The 18,648-nt window shown below is 43.4% G+C and overlaps 2 protein-coding genes across 3 annotated transcripts; one reads left to right on the top strand and one right to left on the bottom strand.

Moving 5' to 3' along the window:
• Positions 1 to 1,720: 1,720 nt before the first annotated feature.
• On the bottom strand, positions 1,721 to 12,950 carry LOC311113123 (negative elongation factor A-like). Its single transcript, XM_084156274.1, has 11 exons — positions 12,675 to 12,950; positions 9,345 to 9,516; positions 8,638 to 8,799; positions 7,723 to 7,812; positions 4,682 to 4,809; positions 4,493 to 4,562; positions 4,183 to 4,271; positions 3,976 to 4,087; positions 3,432 to 3,751; positions 3,043 to 3,142; positions 1,721 to 2,641 (listed from the first exon to the last, which is right to left on the bottom strand). The coding sequence occupies exons 1-11, from the start codon at positions 12,882 to 12,884 to the stop codon at positions 2,457 to 2,459; spliced, it is 1,638 nt and encodes a 545-aa protein (XP_084012400.1). The 5' UTR covers positions 12,885 to 12,950; the 3' UTR covers positions 1,721 to 2,456.
• LOC311113124 (NELL2-interacting cell ontogeny regulator 1-like) lies at positions 12,653 to 18,548 on the top strand. Of its 2 annotated transcripts, XM_084156275.1 has the most exons (5): positions 12,653 to 12,783; positions 13,361 to 13,463; positions 15,666 to 15,806; positions 16,137 to 16,225; positions 17,660 to 18,548. In XM_084156275.1, exons 3-5 carry the CDS (start codon positions 15,695 to 15,697, stop codon positions 17,729 to 17,731), a joined length of 273 nt encoding a protein of 90 aa, XP_084012401.1. In that variant the 5' UTR covers positions 12,653 to 12,783; positions 13,361 to 13,463; positions 15,666 to 15,694; the 3' UTR covers positions 17,732 to 18,548. The 2 variants fall into 2 exon arrangements, with proteins under 2 accessions (XP_084012401.1, XP_084012402.1); XM_084156276.1 differs by lacking the exon at positions 13,361 to 13,463 and having other exon boundaries at positions 12,655 to 12,783.
• Positions 18,549 to 18,648: the final 100 nt, after the last annotated feature.

Genomic DNA, 18,648 nt, shown 5'->3' on the forward strand with positions numbered 1-18,648 from the left:
CCAATTTTGTATTATATTAAATTTATTTTACAGTTGTAAGAAAGGTGAAATCTTATAGTAAATCATTAATAATTTGATTGGTACTATATTTAGAAAGCATTTCAGTAATTTCAAGCCCAATTATTCTTTTGAAATGGGGGGGGAAAATTGCATATGATTTTTTATATTTACTTGAGCCTCATTTTTAACATCAACATTGTAGTTAGGAAGATAACTGGCCAACTGTTGCTAAAGTGTGTTGAAAACTATGTAGAATTGCACAAAATGTGCTTACACAAGGCCACATTTCCTTAAGAGAAGACTCCAGACCAATGGTGTAGGAGTTAGCTGGACATGAGAGGGGGGGAGATACAGACAAATCTTAACTTCAAATGTAAGCAAATTACAAGGCTAAGGTGGGCCTTGCAGAGGAGCACTTACTCTGGTACAGTCCAATCAGTCTTAGGGACATTGATACGAGTGGCGGCTCGTGATTGACTGATTAGCCTGCTGAAATGCATTTCATTACGGTAGCCTATAGGCTATAGTTAATTAAGCCAAGAAAATAGTGTTTATCAACAGGTACAGTGCTGCGAGATCCATAAATTAAACTAAATGCCCCAAATCATATAAAAGTGTTAAAAATAAAAAGCCTGACTGGATTGATGACATCAAATAACAGAACACAACCAGTCCTGATATAAATCAGAAATGACTGCAGATCAAAAACACAGTTCCGGCATAACTGAAATTATTGCAGAGAAAAGCTTAAATCGCCAACTATTTTGCCATGCAAAAACTAAATCCCTTATCCTCTCCTTCATTAGTGAATAAGAATAAATCATCTTTGGACATATTAACGGTAAACATTCAAGGCCATAAACCAAAGCAAAGCGCCAGTCTGAGTCTATTGAAGGATTGGGCCTCATCAATTAATCAAGTAGCAAGCAATGAACATTCAGGCTGTGTTGGCTAATCTGGAAACAAATTCCACCAACCTTTCATCTTATAGACTAAACCTATCTGTCATGAGCATGACAGTCAATCCAAAGGTCAGATGCTGCGCAAAATCAGTGCTGTATTGATTGTGGATTACTTTATTACTGTTTGCATGATTTCAGATTGTAATGCCATATACAGTATACTCTCACAGCCGCAAATCCCCCATGAGACACTGTCTGTTTGTGAAAATGAAAGTGATTTTGGCGCCATCTGTTGACCATGATTAATGTCTGCTGTTTGAATGGAGTTGGATCAGAGCAGCTAGGGCATTCAAGCTCAACGCCCCAAGAGGAGCAATAGACTTCAAGCAGCAGTGCATTTCTTCTCAGAACCGCTAGCTGTCAATGTAATCCAATGTAGCCGTCCTGGGCCCTAAAACCTGCTCCCCTCAGAGCAATAGTAGGAACATATTAAAACAGTAAAATGTATAGGATACAGCACTTGTATTTACTTATTTTGGACTATAGGGCGCCACCCCAACACCCTAACGGACCAGCCGCCACTGATTCATACTGTACTGAATACCAGTGTGACTGCATTGTCTTACGACAGGTTCCGTCATTCTAGTGCAACCCATGCCACCTGAACTACCTGTCTTGACAAGTAATCAGACAGATCAGTGTGGACGGAGGTGTCAATGGTGCGTCTTTCCCATAGAACACCTTTACTCTAATCATCATGATCTTAGAAATAGTCAGGAGGAGAGATGTTCTGAAGGACTATTACGTTAAACACTCTGGAATCTGAACGTTTTCACTTTATTTCTTCCCTTCTTGGTAAGGATGAAAAACGTAAAAAAATTCCAGACTGTTCCAAAACAGAACTTGACAGCACAAAGGAAACAAATCATCATCATCCTTCTCTCAGTCACATTTCTGTTTGGGCTCTTTTCCCTTTCTTTGTTTTTCTCACATCATTCTTTTCCACAGAAAGTAGGAAGCTGCAAACGTCACATTATTTACATTCTCACGATGAAAAACACGGACCGTTGTAATAACGACTTTTTCCCTTGACATGTGGCATGCTTGTACCTTTTAATAGTAAAGCAAGTGTTAACAGGTGTCTTATCAAAATAAGGTATAAGTAATCTTCTTTCCCCAGACACTTTGTACCCCCCCTCCCCTTACCAAACAAATCAGGAATCTGAGGGGACATAAAAACAGAAACAAAACAGAAAAACAAACCAACGGGGAAAAAAAGTATTGATGGTCCCCCTGCCTTTTGGCAATGCAGGAACTTTGAAAAAGAAGGGAGCCATACCCCCTTAACCGGTACCACCATATCCCTCCCACTCAACCCTCCCCAGCCGCTCACGCACTGAATTTGGCCCATGTGTGTATGCACAAGTGTGTGTGACAAGTCCCTGGCCACCAGAGGAAGATTTGGCCTGTGTGTGTTGATGCTTGCGCATGCATGTAAATCTGTGTGTGTGTGTGTGTGCGTGTTTAGTCCCGAAAGGCAGGCCAGCAGCCACCTCAGGAGGCGTTGGTGATGGGTTTGTACTTCTTGAGGCGGGTCCACTGTCCTGTGGAGTAGTTCATCTCAAACACTGTGTCCACCAGCATGGTGGTGCTGCCCGTGCCGTCCGCCTTGGGCAGGATCTCTGTATGTTCACTCAGCTTTATCTGGATAATGTCCCCCTGTTCCGGACACGGGTTCTCTGGAGGAGGAGGGGATAGAACAGTTAGAGATGTTGTAGAGTGATAAGATAGAAGGGTTCTCTGGAGGAGGAGGAGGGGGGGGGGGATACAACAGATGTTGTGTGGTAATATGGTGAAAATCCATTTTGAACTAGCAGTGAGGGTAAGAGTGTTGGAAGGTGTGTTTGTGTACTCACATGCATGTGAGTAAATAGCCAGTTAAGCTTAGATTCGACCCCCACCAGAGCGCTTTCACATATCCACATCCCAGTCGAACACGTTACTAAAACATTACTAGTACGTGGAAAACTCACAGTATACGACTAGGTGGACATACTCCAGGGATTATTTATTCTCTGTTGCAAAAAGCTGTTACTTATTACTAAAACGGGGGAGTATTTAGCAGAAAGCAGTACAGTACCTCTGGATCCGGCCATGAAGCCCAGGATGAGAGCTTTCTCTGGTCTGGTCACCTTGTTGGCCGTCTTGAACATTTCCTGAGCAGCATACATCTGGTCTCTCTGAAGAGACCACAGCACAGGGACAGAGGTTACATACAGCGGCACAGAGGTTACACACCACACAGATAGGTAGGTAAAACAACCACATATCACAGTCATCGCAAGTAAAACCACCATTCCACATACTGTACTACAATCTCTACAGTCAATGTTTGTATGTAAGCATAGCAGTCTCACATACTAAGTAGCACAAGTCCAGATTAGAATGCTCGCCAAATATAATGCTTCATTCCAAGTAGAATACTAGTGTGGATATTGGAAGTCCCAATGATGCCTTTAGCCAACTCACCGTGAGCGAGAGGTTCTTCTTGGGCTGGGGCATGGGCGTCGGGGGCTGGAGGGTAGCGGGGGGCTGCGTGGTGGGGGTCTCGGGCTGTGTGGCGGTGGCGGCGGCCGGGGGGCCGTTGCTGCTGGCGGGGGTGCTGGCTGGCGTGCTGGGGGAGGCAGGGGCGGAGGGGCTGGTGGCAGTGTTGCTGGCGTTGTACATGGGCGTCCTCTGTTTGAACTGGCCCGGGAGGGTGGTGGTGGTGGCAGCAGCACCGGGCGTGGCTGACTCCTCAGGCTGGCGACCTGACTGCAGGGCGTCACGCCCCAAACCACCTGCGTTCACTAGAATGAAGAAGACCCAGTTATCGACATCTGAGACTATCGCTATATCACTGTCAATCGCCAATTGGTTGTGCACATCTGAGAAGATTGGATAGGAGTAAGTACAGAAAACTTGTCTGGAGTACAAAAAGTGGAATGTTAGTACAAACCGACTGATACCCAGGCTAGCCAAATGCAGTGTTACCCTGAGATTGGAGTAACAGCTATGTAGTTGTCTCTCTTACCTGGCTGTGCCTCTGAACTGGGAATGTAGGAGGAGGAGGGGACCATACTTGGGGTAGCAGGCAGGTAGCTCGTAGACGGCAGGGCGCTCTCATTGTTCAACGCACCCAGTTTCTGAAACACAGGAGAAGTGGGTTACAATTCAATACCGCTTTCTAAAGTTGCATTACAGAATGACAGTGAATGAGTGTGTGTGAGTGTGTTCCTACCTGTGTAGACACCAGTCCAGCAGCATAGTCTGGGGTAGCGTTCTCCACCACAGCCTCCTCTTTAGCAGCTTTCTCCCCAGCCTCGGTTTCTGTACAGAGAGACAGAGACAGACAGAGACACGGGCCGTAAGTGGTTTAAGTGAAGATACTCAACTTTGCTAAACAACTTCAACTTCTCTTGTTCTGAATGTTGTAGCAAATACCACTAGCAGATAAATCATTTATAAGAGTCAATGAGTCTGAAGGATGGTGAACAATAGTGAAGACTGCTAACTAGAGAGGGACAGATGGAAATAGAAAAGGTAGTTACCCAAAGTCTTTCTCCTCCTCTTTGCCTCTCTACCAGCTCCCACCATATCGAGCTCTGAGATGTCTAACAACTGGAGAACAGAGAATAATGTGCATCAGCTTCTGTTGACACATTTGAACATACACTATGTAGGGAACAGGGTGCCATTTGGGAGGCAGCCAATGCCACTTGTTAAGCCCCCTTAGTCACCTTGACCCCCCTCTCCTTGCGCAGGGGTGTCCGTGCTGGGGCGATGGGTGTGCGGTTGCTGGGGGGGCTGAACATGCTGGGGGTGGTGGGGCTGCGGAACGGGGCTTTGGGTATCCCCTTCAGGGGTGCTGGAAGGAAGGGTAGAAAACATGATATCTCAGCAACCAATCAGACACCAGTGGGTATAAATCAGGTTTTCCGTTAGGAAAATATGACGCCGGACATTTGACTGGCAGCATTTACCGGACATTTGAGAAATGTACCAGACCCATATGCATTGGGTGTGTAACCTGATTAGGGCGTCCACCCACGGTGCTCAGAATGACAGAAATCACATTTAGAGTATGGTAGTTCATCTTTACCGAACATGCAACTCGAGGATGCAACTTGCGCAATTTGAAGATGTTAGAATAACTGTCCATATTTACATTTTCTCAGCCAACAAGACGAGTAACGAACAGCAAAATCACTAGCGTATGTCGATCTACTATACCCCATAGTAGAAAGGTTGACCTATTCTATTTGTCAGCTTGTCGTTCTGTGCGACAAAAAAATGGCCTATTCCAAAACAGACTCTGGGACAGTTGTGGGATGATAGAGCAGAAATTCATACAACCAGTAGGCATAGGCTACTTAAAAAACCCTGTTAAAATGCAACAGATCAGAATGTTTAGCTTAAAAAGTTGATCACCTATTATTTATTCACATTATAAGCGCAGCAATGCGCACAGATTCAGTGTTTAATAGTCACATGTACAGGGTTGCAGGTGTGATTGCAGGGTACAGTGAAAATCTTAGGCTTTTTACATTTACATTTTAGTCATTTAGCAGACGCTCTTATCCAGAGCGACTTACAGTTAGTGAGTGCATACATATTTTTTAATTTTTTTCATACTGGCCCCCCGCGGGAATTGAACCCACAACCCTGCCGTTGCAAACGCCATGCTCTACCAACATCCCTGCCTGCCAATCTCTCCCCTACCCTGGACGACGCTGGGCCAATTGTGCGCCGCCCCATGGGTCTCCCGGTCACGGCCGGCTACGACAGAGCCTGGATTAGAACCAGGATCTCTAGTGGTGGGGGGGAAGCAACATGACCATTGAGGGGGTGGCGGGGGGGAGATGACCATAGGGAGAGAAGCAGGAGGGGGGGGGGGGGGGGGGGGGGGTGGCAGCAGGAGAGATAATGTCAATAGGGGGAGCAGCAGGTAAGGTAATAACAACAAGATAACTAATAACGTAAGCATACTGTGTCCATAATAAGTATATAGGTTATAGGTTGAGAGCTTTTGTGAAAGAGCACAGTTAGAAAGATATGGCATATAGAAGGAAACCGGATAGACATCATGAAAATGATTGGCGAGGTTGAGGTTAGAGGAAGTTCAGGAGTAAAAACAAACAAAATATAATTATTGTAAAATTGACTGTGTCCATAAAATGTATATAGCATGTATAAGCTAGAAGTAGAGGCCTAAGCTTTGTTGTTCACTAGTTTACTCCAATTAGGGAAGGGGTGGTGGGGTTGGAAAGTAATAAAGGGTCTGCGGCAGTGGAGTTTCTATACCAGGCTGTGATGCAGCCTGGCAGTATGCCGTCTGTGGTGTTCCTGTTGTACACCGAGGGCCCTCGGGGACAGGCTGGACTTCTTCAGCATCCTGAGGTTGAAGAGTCTCAGTCGTGCCTTTTTCACTACGGTGTCCATGTGGTTAGACCATTTCAGCTTCTCTGAGATGTGTACACTGAGGAATTTGAAGTTATTGACCTTCTCCACGGCAGCCCCGTTGATGAGGATGGGGGCGTGTCCAGCCTGGTTCCTCCTGAAGTTCACAAATCAGCTCCTTTGTTTTGAGGGAGAGGTTGTTTACCTGGCACCATGCCATCAGAGTGCCTACCTCCTGCCTGTAGGCTGTCTCGTCATTGTTGGTAATCAGGCATACTACTGTTGTGTCGTCTCCGAACTTGATGATGGAGTTGGAACTCTGAGGCCACGCAGTAGTGGTTATACAGGGAATACAGGAGGGGACTGAGGACGCACCCTTGTGGGGCCCCCGTGTTGAGAATCGGTGTAGAGGAGGTAATGTTGCCTACCTTCAAAACATTGGGGCGGCCCGTCAGGAAGTCCAGGACCCAGTTGCACAAGGCAGTAGGCTACACGCAAATGTTTGTTCCATAATGCAATTAGCGGGAAAACACTTGTCAAAAGCGCACTGCACATGCGAGCGGTTTCATGAGACAGATTAAAATATCCATTAGTAATGTAGAAAGTGGGGAGATCTAAAGATGCAACAACAAACACAGGCTGCTAATATGACCAGGATTCTACCTTTGGCACTGGACAATGAAGGAAACCAATATAAAATTAGAGAAATAGGCTACTGGTTTCATTGGCATATGGAAGTCTTTATAAAATAATTGCCTCCACGTTTGGTCGGATTTTAGCTATAGGATACTTTGAAGCAAGGTAAGATATGCAGTAAAATGTTCATGTTTCAAACAGTTAAAGGAACTAAATGGAATATAACATTGCGAATATAACAAGTTTGGAATGACAATTTGATGTGTACAACATCTAAAAGACCTTGCATCACAATACTGAGAGCTTTGCCGTTTCTAAAAGGACGTATTTGGGTGTTTTTGGAGCATGCTTTTCCTGGGGTCCCCATACTACACAACGAGGAAGCAATTTGCTGTAGCTAGTTTGAATCATGGCCGTCAAAACTGTTTTTAACACGCAATTGCATTTAGAATTGTTGCGCTAATAAAAGCACGTTTCACTCCAGCAGCAACAAACGAGTTGATTGAGGCGCTGTAGCAGCAGCTCTTGCGCTACATTCATTTCAATCAATGAACAGGCCATTATGCATTATTTCGCAAAGGAATTTTTTTCCTTCTCCCGGACAATTGTCCGGTGCCAATTTTATTTATTGACTTTAGTTGTTGTTTTTTCCCAGCTATTACAGGCTAAATCCTGGTATAAATGGTGTTATGTGTTCATAGGCATAGTCTTGGCAACAACAAGTGTGTCTGTGTGTCAAACTCACTGGTGGTGTCAATCTTCTTGACCAGGCCTCTTCCTTTGGCGTGGAAAGGCACTCCCGCTGTCTTCTTCAGCTGTTGAGCGGTCTCTGTAGCTGAAAACACAACATAACAATGAGTCAATGGGGTGTATTTATTAGTGCACATTGTAGCAAAACATTTAGCAATGGAAAACATTTTAGAACTAAAATAAGACTTTCGATTGGACAAATTCAGGTAGGTCCCTCCTCATTTCGTCCTGTTTGCTTCCATTAGGTTCCTAGTGAATACACCCAAGGGTGCTGTTCATTTGGCACCTGACAGAAGGAAACCGACTAATGCACCGCTCATGTACTCAATACAAAAAACGATTCTCCACTCTGACACACGGCCATTCAACAGGTGCTACATTAACTTGTCCAATAAGAAACGCGCATGTTTGTTTTCCAGTGCGTGCCGTAATGAACATGAGTCATGACTATTCACCAATGTGATAGAAAGACCATTCAACTTTCCGTAAAATTAGCATAAAGGAGAAGAGACCTGAAACATGGGGAAGTATCTCAACAGTCTAAAGTGGCTTCCTTTTCTCTTCTGCTTTCCTTCATCTGCACTGTGTGAAAAACAACTGGACAAGTGAAAGCAACTCCCAAGTAAGCATTGGACATAGCGCTCTAACTTATCCTTTTCAGATCAGGGGCCGAATTCATAAAGCATCTCAGAGTAGGAGTTGTGATCTAGGACCAGTTCTGTCTTTCAGATCATAATGAATAACAGTAAATGGACAGGGGGGACCTGATTCTAGATCAGCACTATTAATCTGAAACGCTTGATACGTTTGTCCCCAGATGAAGACGACGAGCAGATTGAGGTGAAGAGACGAGGCGGACATTTTAGACTCTTGTCATGTACCCTGGACGGAGTGAAGTGTCTTATCTTACATTTCTGCAGCAGCTCTGCCCTGAGCGTGGCACTCTTGGGCTTCCTCTTGAGCTGGAAGTGTTTGACGGGGGGCGTGAGTGGGCCCACCAGCGTAGTCAGGGCGCTCTTGTTCAGGTACTGGCACTCCAGAGGGAGCATGGCCGACGCCTCACACTCACTCACTGCAGGGGGGAGATCCATCAATCAATCAAATGTATTTATTAAAGTCAGACTCAGTCCCAAATAAAACAGTAACATTTATTTTCTTGTTTATTATATCTCTAAATGGATCTTGAAAGCTTAATTAAGCCCTTTTACATCAGCAGCTGACTCAGTGTTTCTACAGTAACTCTAACCCAAAGAGCAAGCGAAAGCAGTTAGCATGATGCAGACAGCCAGGTGTACTATAACCAACCAGTACCTCTACATGATAAATAAAAAGTGCACGAGGACAAGTAGTCTAGATCTCAGCAATGCACCGCTCATGTACTCAATACAAAAAAAGATTCTCCACTCTGACACACGGCCATTCAACAGGTGCTTGTAGAGCAGCACCAACATGCTGGACAATGTATCCTATTTGAAATAGGTACAATAAAACAAAGCTCCATTTTCCATATTAATTCCAGTGACAAAGCTAGAACCATGATCCTCAATGACCCCTGCTGCTCTCATTTTCCCCCTTGACCTGTGACCCCTGACCCCTAGCCTATGGTAGTGTACCCACCTTTCTCCCGGAGCTCCCCCAGGATGTCCTGTACGTTGGGGTTCTGCTCCTCCAGGTCCAGGTTGAGGGAGCCCGTCTCGGGGAAGGACTTGAGGATGTCTGCCACCATCAGTACCCAGGGCTCAGAGTCCACTGTGGCCAGCTGGATGATCTCGGACAGGGCCTCCTTCATCTGCACAGACAGGGTCAGGGAGGAGGTGATTGTGAAGGTTAGTAGAGCTAGATTTTAAAATGTTACCGTCCAATCTTGTGGAATGGTAATGTGTCTTTACGCTTTACATGCATGCATGGCTCACAGTAGGCCTAAAGCAGTTTATAGAAAGGTATAGAAAGAAACTGAACATAGAATCTCCATGGGGCAGGGTGTGTAGGGGCAGAGGGTGGATGTGGAGGTTAGAGCAGGGCATGGAAATGGAATATATGTCAACACCCGAATACTCTCCAACTACTACACCAGTGGAGGCTCCTCAGAGGAGGAAGGGGAGGACAATCCTCTTCAGTGAATTTAATAAAAATTGTAAAACATTCAAAAAGTTATCCTTTTTAGATAAAACTAGACTAAATATATTCACGTCACCAAATAATTGATTAAAACACGCTGTTTTGCAATGAAGGTCTACAGTAGCCTCTACTGCACTCTGTAGGGTAGCACCATGGTGTAGCCGGAGGACAGCTAGCTTCCGTCCTCCTCTGGGTACATTGACTTCAATACAAAACCTAGGAGGCTCATGGTTCTCACCCCCTTCCATAGACTTACACAGTAATTATGACAACTACCGGAGGACGTCTTCAAACCTATCAGAGCTCTTGCAGCATGTACTGATATGTCCACCCACTCAAAGGATCAGATAATTAATCTAGTACTGAAAGCACAAGCTACAGCTAGCTAGCACTGCAGTGCATAAAATGTGGTGAGTAATTGACTCAAATAGAGAGAGAAATACAATAGTTGAACACTTTTGAACAAATTAATTTCTTCAAAAATGAAGAAGCAAGAGAGTCATTTTTTTCTCTTCACTTTCAGTTTCACTTACTTAGCTAGCAAATGCAGCTAGCTAGTTTAGCCTACTCAAACAGAGGGATGCTATGTTAGCTAGCTGGCTAAGACTATCCAACACAACACTTGAACTCTTCCAAGTGAAGGTAAGCTTTTGGTTTTACTAATTTATTGCCACCGTAGCCCGCAGGTGTAACTGCTAAACTGCTTACTGACTATACACTACCGTTACTGCATGATTGTAGCTGGTTTACTAACACGTTAGTTCTATTAGCTAATATGGTGACAACGATGAAGGCTGTGTGTAGTGGTTATGATATGGTTTGGAAAGTTTTTTTCCGGCTGGTCACATACAGCTGATGTGTTGTGCATTGAAGTCCACAAATGAAGGGAAAGTTGAGAGGAGGAGAGCGCATAGTGAACTGGGTTTACATGTGTCACCTAGAATGTCTCTCTTGACCTGTGTGCACCTACGCTGTAAACTTTCATTCGTAGTCTAGGTTGTAGTAACCTCATGATGGGTATAGGGAAAATTAGAGTATCGTGTAGTAGCCTAAAGCTATCGATGTTACATTGAACTGGGTGAATGGAATATGAATGACAGTCATTCAATACGCTGTAATAGAAATAAGGCCATGCTCATGGAAGAAGAAAAATGTGTCCCCCCTCATCATAAACAGCACCGACCGCCACTGTACTACACCTGCCATTTAGAGAGTGTGCTGACTTTCTGTTTCCTGGCCTGGTATGGTGGGCTGTCAATTGCTAACAAGGCCATCCTCAGGAGGACCGTAAACCTGGGTTCCAAGCTCAGCAAGCTGCAGTGCAGGGGGCTTCAGGGCCTCCATCATAGACAGGCAAGGGATAAGGCCAAGCGCATCAGAGGACCCTGCACACAATCTGGTCCAATGTTTTGAGCTGCTGTCCTCCAGAAGGAGATATAAGGTCCCAATGTACAGCAAGAATAGGAACATGGCAAGTTTCATTCAATCAGCCATCAGGCTGCTGAACAGTGGGACACAGGACAAATGTAGGCCCAATACATAGTCGGACAGAAGGCTGCAGGGACTGTGAATATGTGTGCGTTAGGCTAAAAAAGGCTGCATGTACACTGACAGCCCAATTCTGATATTTTATCCACTAACTGGTCCAATTAGATCCAGCTCTGAAAAATATCTGATGTGATTGGTCAAAAGACCAATTAGTGGAACAATTATCCGAATTGGCCTGCCTGTGTAAACGCAGCCCTATTAAACTTTCCAGTGTTTTTGTGTATTTGTATGATGACTGCACAAAATGAATTTCCATGTAAATGAACAATAAAGTATATTCTATCGTACATAGAAGCTTGAATGTATGTGGTGCAGAATGTCAACCAGAGCTGGCTCAATTGGATGAAACTGAGGAGTGCATAGAACTGTGGACTAATTTGAGTGATAATATATGACAGGAGATACAGATTTTGTTATGGTCATAAAAATGTAAGCGACAAGTCTAACTGTATAGCCTACATGTAGCAAATTCAATGACTTACCGCTATTTATCACGGAAATAGAATGGGTAAACAAAGCAATGTCGAGACATTTTATGGACTGCACCTGGTTTACAACACTGTTTGTAGACCAGTGAGGAGCTATATTTATCAAAGTTTAATAGAAAGTTTAACTGCGGCTAGCTGATTTTAGAGCAAAAACTATTTCAAAGGCCGTCTCCCACTAGTTTGGAGTTGTAACCTAACTAGGTCGCTCACTGGTTACGCACTCCAAAATGGCACTAACTGGCAGGCAAGCGAAACCACCTGACTGACAAGACTCCGACAAGTTTTCAGCATCAATGATTCTCAGACACATTACGACTACACTACAAACAGGTTCAATGCTACATGTTAGGTCTGCTAACTAACGTGGTGTTTGTTAAAGGAAGGCATGTGCGTTAGGTAAACAAAACAAAAACATACGACTGGACAGAATTAGCCTAGCCGCGATAGTTAGTTACAGCCTGTCTGTAGACACTTACCTACACAGCTGACGTTAGCAGCTATCTAGCTAACTAGCTAACCAAGGAAGCGATCGATGCGGACTGCTGGCTATCGATAGTTTAACTAGAGTAGAGAACACGGGGTAGTGATGTTGACTGTCTGCATTGCCATATTTGCGGCTAACTAGCTAAGTAAACAATTGAAACAACTTGTAAGCATGGTGTCCATTAACGTTACAACTTTACTTCCCTCTCAGGAAACATTAGCTAGCAACTCGGTCAAGGCTGCCTGTTGCATAATCCCATCTAAACTAGCTGGCTAGTGCTCAGTCAGTCATATCAACTCGCGTACCCACCTCGTCAACAGTCCGCCTGGGAAGATGCAGCATCCCGAGCAAGAGTTTTAGCTTCACTGGAGGCGACAAACTCGAAAAACACAACCGTATATTGTCGATAACTGAAACGGTGAGGAGTGAAGCAATACTAGAAGGCGCCCAAAGTTCGTCTGTTGATCCTAGTTTATTATGGAGCCACAGGCCGGTGTCGCTGTCCTTCATCGACGCCATCTTGGAAAAAGAAGTGTATTGAGTTCGGGCATTTTAACAGGCTACCTAAGAAAACATAGGACTGATAGGACCCACCCACATGTTCGTATTTGGGAAAGCAAAGAAACTCACCTCTCTCTTACCTGTCCCAAAAAATCTTATTTCACATTTTACAAGGCCTTTTGAAAATATTTGCTTTACAAAACACTTGAGGTGTACAACAGCATTGCATTTATTTACCATTCATTTCGCGTGTTAGAGTTATGCAAATAAAACATTTCTTAAAATTTGCCTGGAAAGTGCAACACATAGGCTGGCATGTAGGAATATTATTGTATAACAATTACTGTATCTTTAAGGTTATGCAACTAAATAAGCTAAAATGAGCGCTGTGATTAAATTAGCCTATAGGACATTTGACCAACATAGCGAACCAGAGGCCAACATTTAATTTGAGATGAATAAAAATAATTTAGCATACTTTTACGGGATTTCAGGAGGGACAATCCGTTCGCCGAATTTACAGCGGATTTTACACGCATGCACTTTCTGCCCTTCGAATTCATATTCAACAGAATCGTCTCTTCATTATCGCACACAGTGAGTAAGCCTACATTTGAATGCTTGTTATACTATTCTTGGTCATAGTTACGACCTTTTTCTCTATGAGAAAAGTTTGTCCCATTTAAAACGATACATCCTCTCCGCTATCTGTGATTTTATTATGGATGCTTGTGTTGCTTTCAAAATAAAATAAAATATTAAATGGTCGCGTATGCTACAGATATTTTACAGATGTTATCGCATGTGCAGCGAAATGCTTATGTTTCTAGCTCCAACAGTGCTGTAATACACACACACACATATATAGGCCTATATAATGGTGTTTAATAGACAGTATGGACAGTATATGAATAGAAAAGGTGTGTACAGCATTAGTTATATATGATTAGCCTTGACTAGAATTAAGTATATACATGCATATGAAGTGGGTAAAGCTGAGCAAACGTAGCCAACAATCGCATCTAGCCTACCAATGCGTTGTAATATGATAGCTGCCTATCCCAGGGGCGGTGTGTTCAATAGGGCGATATGGGCGACGCACTGCCAAACGGGAAAAGGAAGGGATTTTTTTTCTAATCAATTATATCACAGCAACAGTAGTTATCAGTGTTCTAATCTGATCTGACTGCCACTAAATGTCAAATCAGGCTAAAGTCGTGCTTCAAATGGCCCCGCCCGTTTTTGGGGCGATTTCAGTCATGTTGAAAATCGCCCAGAAGTCTGTCATAGACTCCCATGTAAAATCTATTTTTTTCAAATTTCTAAGCTTTCAATACAATCTCTATGGGTGTCTGTGGGCTTGCACTTACGCGCTTTCGTCATACGTGACGTAACCATGAACGTAACTAAGAAAATAGCGGCTAGCAGCGTCTCTGTTGCGACCTGCAGTGTGGCGTTATCTTATGTTTTTAATTTGTACACTTAGTGGCGTTATTTTATGTTTTTAATTTGTACACTTAGTTTACAAACATTCTGCCAACCATGGATTTCCAGTGGTGGGTTTTGGACTGATCTTGTTGATCGTGTACATACCCGCTACGAACGGACTAAATAATGAAAACGCTGCTGGCAGCGGAATCCAATACAGCTGGGAGACTTGGCTGGATGACAGAGTCCCGGACAGAGAAGTGGAGCCGGCCGGCTTCACCCTGGTCAGAGCGGACCGCGATCTGACAGTCACAGGGAAAATCGATCCTGGTAAGAGAGCGACTCTGTACCCCCGACATTGAACTGCTTTCTGTGTCACTGCGACCTTACTATCTGCCCCGTGAGTTCCCCCAATTGTTTGTTACCGTTGTGTACTGTTGATAATCACAAGTTTACTGGAGAACTGAGACCAAGTAGAGACTTTGGACAGGGTGGATATGGTATAATAAAGGCAGTTTATTCAGAGGTAAAGATATCTGGAATCGCGTGCACGGACTCGTTCTTCAAACTCTTAGGGAGCTATCTGAAGAGAGCCCCGAAAACATTGTGTGCAGACATTTTATACAATAAATGATGTAGGTTGAATCTAGTAGTTCTGATCTTCTGATTGGTCCTGATGAGTTGGGCGAGGTCCCCTCCACTGTTGCATTGGCTCTGAGTCGGGTTCTCTGTCTTCAAATGTTCAGCCTAAAGAGAGGGGATTTTTGTGTGTGTGTGTGTGTGTGTGTTTAACAGTGATGATGTGTGTGTGTGTGTGTGTGTGTGTGTTATCAGTGATGATGTGTGTGTGTGTGTGTTTGTGTGTGTGTGTGTGTCCTCAGAGCAAGAACTCGTGAGTTGGAAGAACTGAGAGACCTATGGCGTGGGTGTTGTCCTTGGCCACCTGCTGACAAGGCTGACAAGATAGGACTCTTTTGTCCATTGTTATAGGATAGGAACAGCATTGATTGAAAACAAACGCCCAACACAAAATGGGTCATGCACAAGATTTTAGTCAGACCAAGCTATAACATTATATATTTACTACGACAGTATATTCAACCAAAAGCTAATATAACAAAGGCATCAGAGATTATTTATAATCTGTCACAGAAACTGGAATCCATCTCCCCAGATCAGTCAATAAATGCTTCTGGTATTGACTTATATGCTGCCCCTGTCTTCATGTTGTTGCTGGACATATCTTTTTTAAAATGTGTGTAGGTCACCTAAATCATCAGAAAAATTGCCCCTCCTGAGAATTTTTTCAGGAGCCGCCACTGGCCTATCCTAAAGTGTCATATGCTGAAATTCCCTCTCTCCGTTTTCCAGGTCTTTCTTTTGACATCCTGCACCGCAGTATGGCATCGAGTAGCTATATGAAAGCAGTGATGCTGCTATTAGCGGTGCAGCTCCTGTCTTTTAGGACAGGTTTTGGCGAGCAGGAGACAGGGACGGTAATTCCTGCCGAAAGTAAGTGGTTTTATTTAATAGGTTTTATTGTCTTTGTTGCTTTTGAGATTACACACAATGAGCATTTGTTACTGTAGTGCGGATTACTATTGTGCATAGGGAGAGAAAATAAATCCTATTTATTCAACCTAAACAAAATCTAATCTGATTGCCTAATCGATAGGTTACCAATTGAGAACAGCCATTGATTGATGAGGTGTAGCAGCATATAAGGTATTAATTGTAATTATAAACGTATTCAGTATTGATTTTGTTTTCATAATTGCAGTAGCCTATATATAATTAATTATACTGAACACTATTATTATATTTTGTCTCATTGTCTTGCAGGTCGTCCCTGTGTGGACTGTCATGCATTTGAATTCATGCAGAGGGCACTGCATGACCTCAAGAAGACTGCTTTCAACCTCGATGCCCAGGTAACAGTTCATATCCTTTTCTATTTCAGTAACACCTTATGTTACAGTGTAAATAGTATTGTAAGTACAGTGTAATGACTATTGCATTTACTCAGTGCTTGAAGTGGGCTGGAGCTGTCCACCTCTAATTTTCTATAGATTGAGAACTGGCACCTGCTATAGAATAGGCTATTGGCTTTAATATATTATGAGTAACAGAACCTAAATATAAAGACTTCCAGCATCCAAAACGAGTATCAGCACCTATTTCATTCCACTTCAACCACTGATCAGTGGCGTGTCCAGTACATTTTGAATGGGGTGGCCAAGGTGGGGCACATACCCAGTTTAGGGGGGCCATTTCACTTACATTTACATTTTAGTCATTTAGCAGACGCTCTTATCCTGAGCGACTTACAGGAGGAACTAGGGTTAAGTGCCTTGCTCAAGGGCACATCGGCATATTCTTCACCTAGTCATTTTTAACCTTAATTGATGCAAGGTGGATTTTTCCAATATAATTATGATGGTTCAACGCATTAAATGCTTCAGCTTAGGTTTGGGACATTTCCCTGTTCAAGTAATTCATTTTTACAGTGTTTGCATTCAAGCTCAGTATTTATTTCCGCATACAGCAGTAAATTCACTTGAAAGTGCCATCCAGAGTGCGAATTACACCATGATATTTTGGGGTCTGTATTTTTTTACAGGACATTTTAAAAATAGAAGGTTAATTAGGTTACCTGCGTACGTTCGTCTACTCCGAAATAAGTCCATCATCCGAAAGAGTGCATTGTGCACCCGCCATTTGAATGGAAACTGATATATTTTACAAACACCATAAGTGTATTGACATTCAGCCTACAAAGTGGCTTGGAAACATGGATGCCAACGGAAGCCAGTCTTACCCCAACATTAAAAAAAATACAAAAATAAACAAACTAAACTGATTTCTCATTCTTGTCTATCCGTGTTTCATAAGTTTCCTTCAATTTGCAAGAGGCTGAATCTATTTCATCAGAGAAAGCGTCAAACAGCGCCCCTTTGTCTTAGTATCTGTAGCACCCGTATCTGATGGTGTATGGCCAAAAATAATATGACATGTCATACTCTTTTTGGACAGACAGCGTGGGTTAAACTTTGAGATTAATGAGTCTTGCTGTCGGTGCGCATCTTGGTAAAAAATTCCTCTGTACAGTTCTTCTATAAGTTGCCTGCTGTTGTGCCCTTGAGCAAGGCACTTAACCCCCTACAATTGCTCCAGGGGCGCTGCACTGCGGCTGACCCATTCCTTCCAACCCCGCGGGTGTCTGTGTCTTGGGGGGTTGGATTGTGAGCGTAAAGACACATTTCTGTTCTCTATAAGTTAATGGACAAAGTAAAGTATTAGCCTTGTTTAAAAGGTTTACTCAGACTGGTGCTCCCTAACATGGCATTGCCTCTATTTCTTCCTAGACTGAGACCCTGGTGTTGAGGGCAGAGAGGCGAGCCCTGTGTGACTGCATGCCCACTAATACCCTGCGCTGAGGGGAGTAGTGATGTGCCCTCACCATGGCAACCAACTCCACACCCACAATGACCGGACACCTTTAACCTACTACAAACAACACCTGGACTAGACAGATGCCTCTCTGAGCCTCCTTCTATGGAATATTGTAAAAAATATATTATAATAATTTCATTTGTACAGCATGCACTTTATTTTCTTTGCTAACATATCAGCATTGATATTGCAGTGGTTTAATTGTAATTTGATTATAATATTTTATTTGATGAGTTCAGAAAATCAGCAATGCGTAACTATGTCATGTAGGGCAAAGCCAACAACAACTCATGTCCCTCTTGGTCATATGTGAGGTTTTGAAACACATATCTAGATCATTTTTACATATCTAGATCATTCTAGGCCTTCTTTTGGCCAGCTAATAGCCTAACCACCGATAAAGCAACATTATGGACTAAACATTAAAATCCTGTTGTGCGGGATTATTTTTGCTGTGACAGTACCAGTCAAATTAAGATCCTACATCTGTAAGGATGTCACGCCCTGGTTCTGGGGACTCTTAAATGTTGAGCCAGGGTGTGGATGTTCTATGTTATATTTTCTATGTTTGTTGTTCTAGTTCGTTTAGATCTATGTTGGCCAGGGTGGTTCCCAATCAGAGGCAGCTGTAGCTCGTTGTCTCTGATTGGGGTCCATACTTAGGCAGCCTGTTTTGCACTAGTCTTTGTGGGATCTTGTTCCGTAAGGTTTGTTTTGGTGTTAACCTAGGACGGCACGTATCGTTTGTTTGTTGTTTTTTCGTGAGTTAAGTACAAATAAAGATGTACGCTTATCACGCTGCGCCTTGGTCCGTGTCTTCATCAGTCGATGATCGTGACAAAGGAATGGAATAATAGCATTTACAGGTCTGGTACCCATTCTAGGATTATGTAGTGGTCAA

Source organism: Coregonus lavaretus (genome assembly GCF_964263955.1).
Source record: "Coregonus lavaretus genome assembly, chromosome: 39".
In the NCBI taxonomy this organism is placed as follows: Eukaryota; Metazoa; Chordata; class Actinopteri; order Salmoniformes; family Salmonidae; genus Coregonus; species Coregonus lavaretus.

What these genes read in the sequence shown, in the direction of transcription:
- LOC311113124 (XM_084156275.1), top strand. Translation starts at nt 15,695, where the DNA reads ATGGCATCGAGTAGCTATATGAAAGCAGTGATGCTGCTATTAGCGGTG. An exon ending in GACGGTAATTCCTGCCGAAA is followed by an intron (nt 15,807 to 16,136) that starts GTAAGTGGTTTT and finishes ATTGTCTTGCAG; the next exon opens with GTCGTCCCTGTGTGGACTGT. An exon ending in CTTTCAACCTCGATGCCCAG is followed by an intron (nt 16,226 to 17,659) that starts GTAACAGTTCAT and finishes ATTTCTTCCTAG; the next exon opens with ACTGAGACCCTGGTGTTGAG.
- LOC311113123 (XM_084156274.1), bottom strand. Translation starts at nt 12,884, where the DNA reads ATGGCGTCGATGAAGGACAGCGACACCGGCCTGTGGCTCCATAATAAA. An exon ending in CAAGAAGATTGACACCACCA is followed by an intron (nt 4,810 to 7,722) that starts GTGAGTTTGACA and finishes CCTTCCTTCCAG; the next exon opens with CACCCCTGAAGGGGATACCC. An exon ending in GAGGAGGAGAAAGACTTTGG is followed by an intron (nt 4,272 to 4,492) that starts GTAACTACCTTT and finishes CTCTCTGTACAG; the next exon opens with AAACCGAGGCTGGGGAGAAA.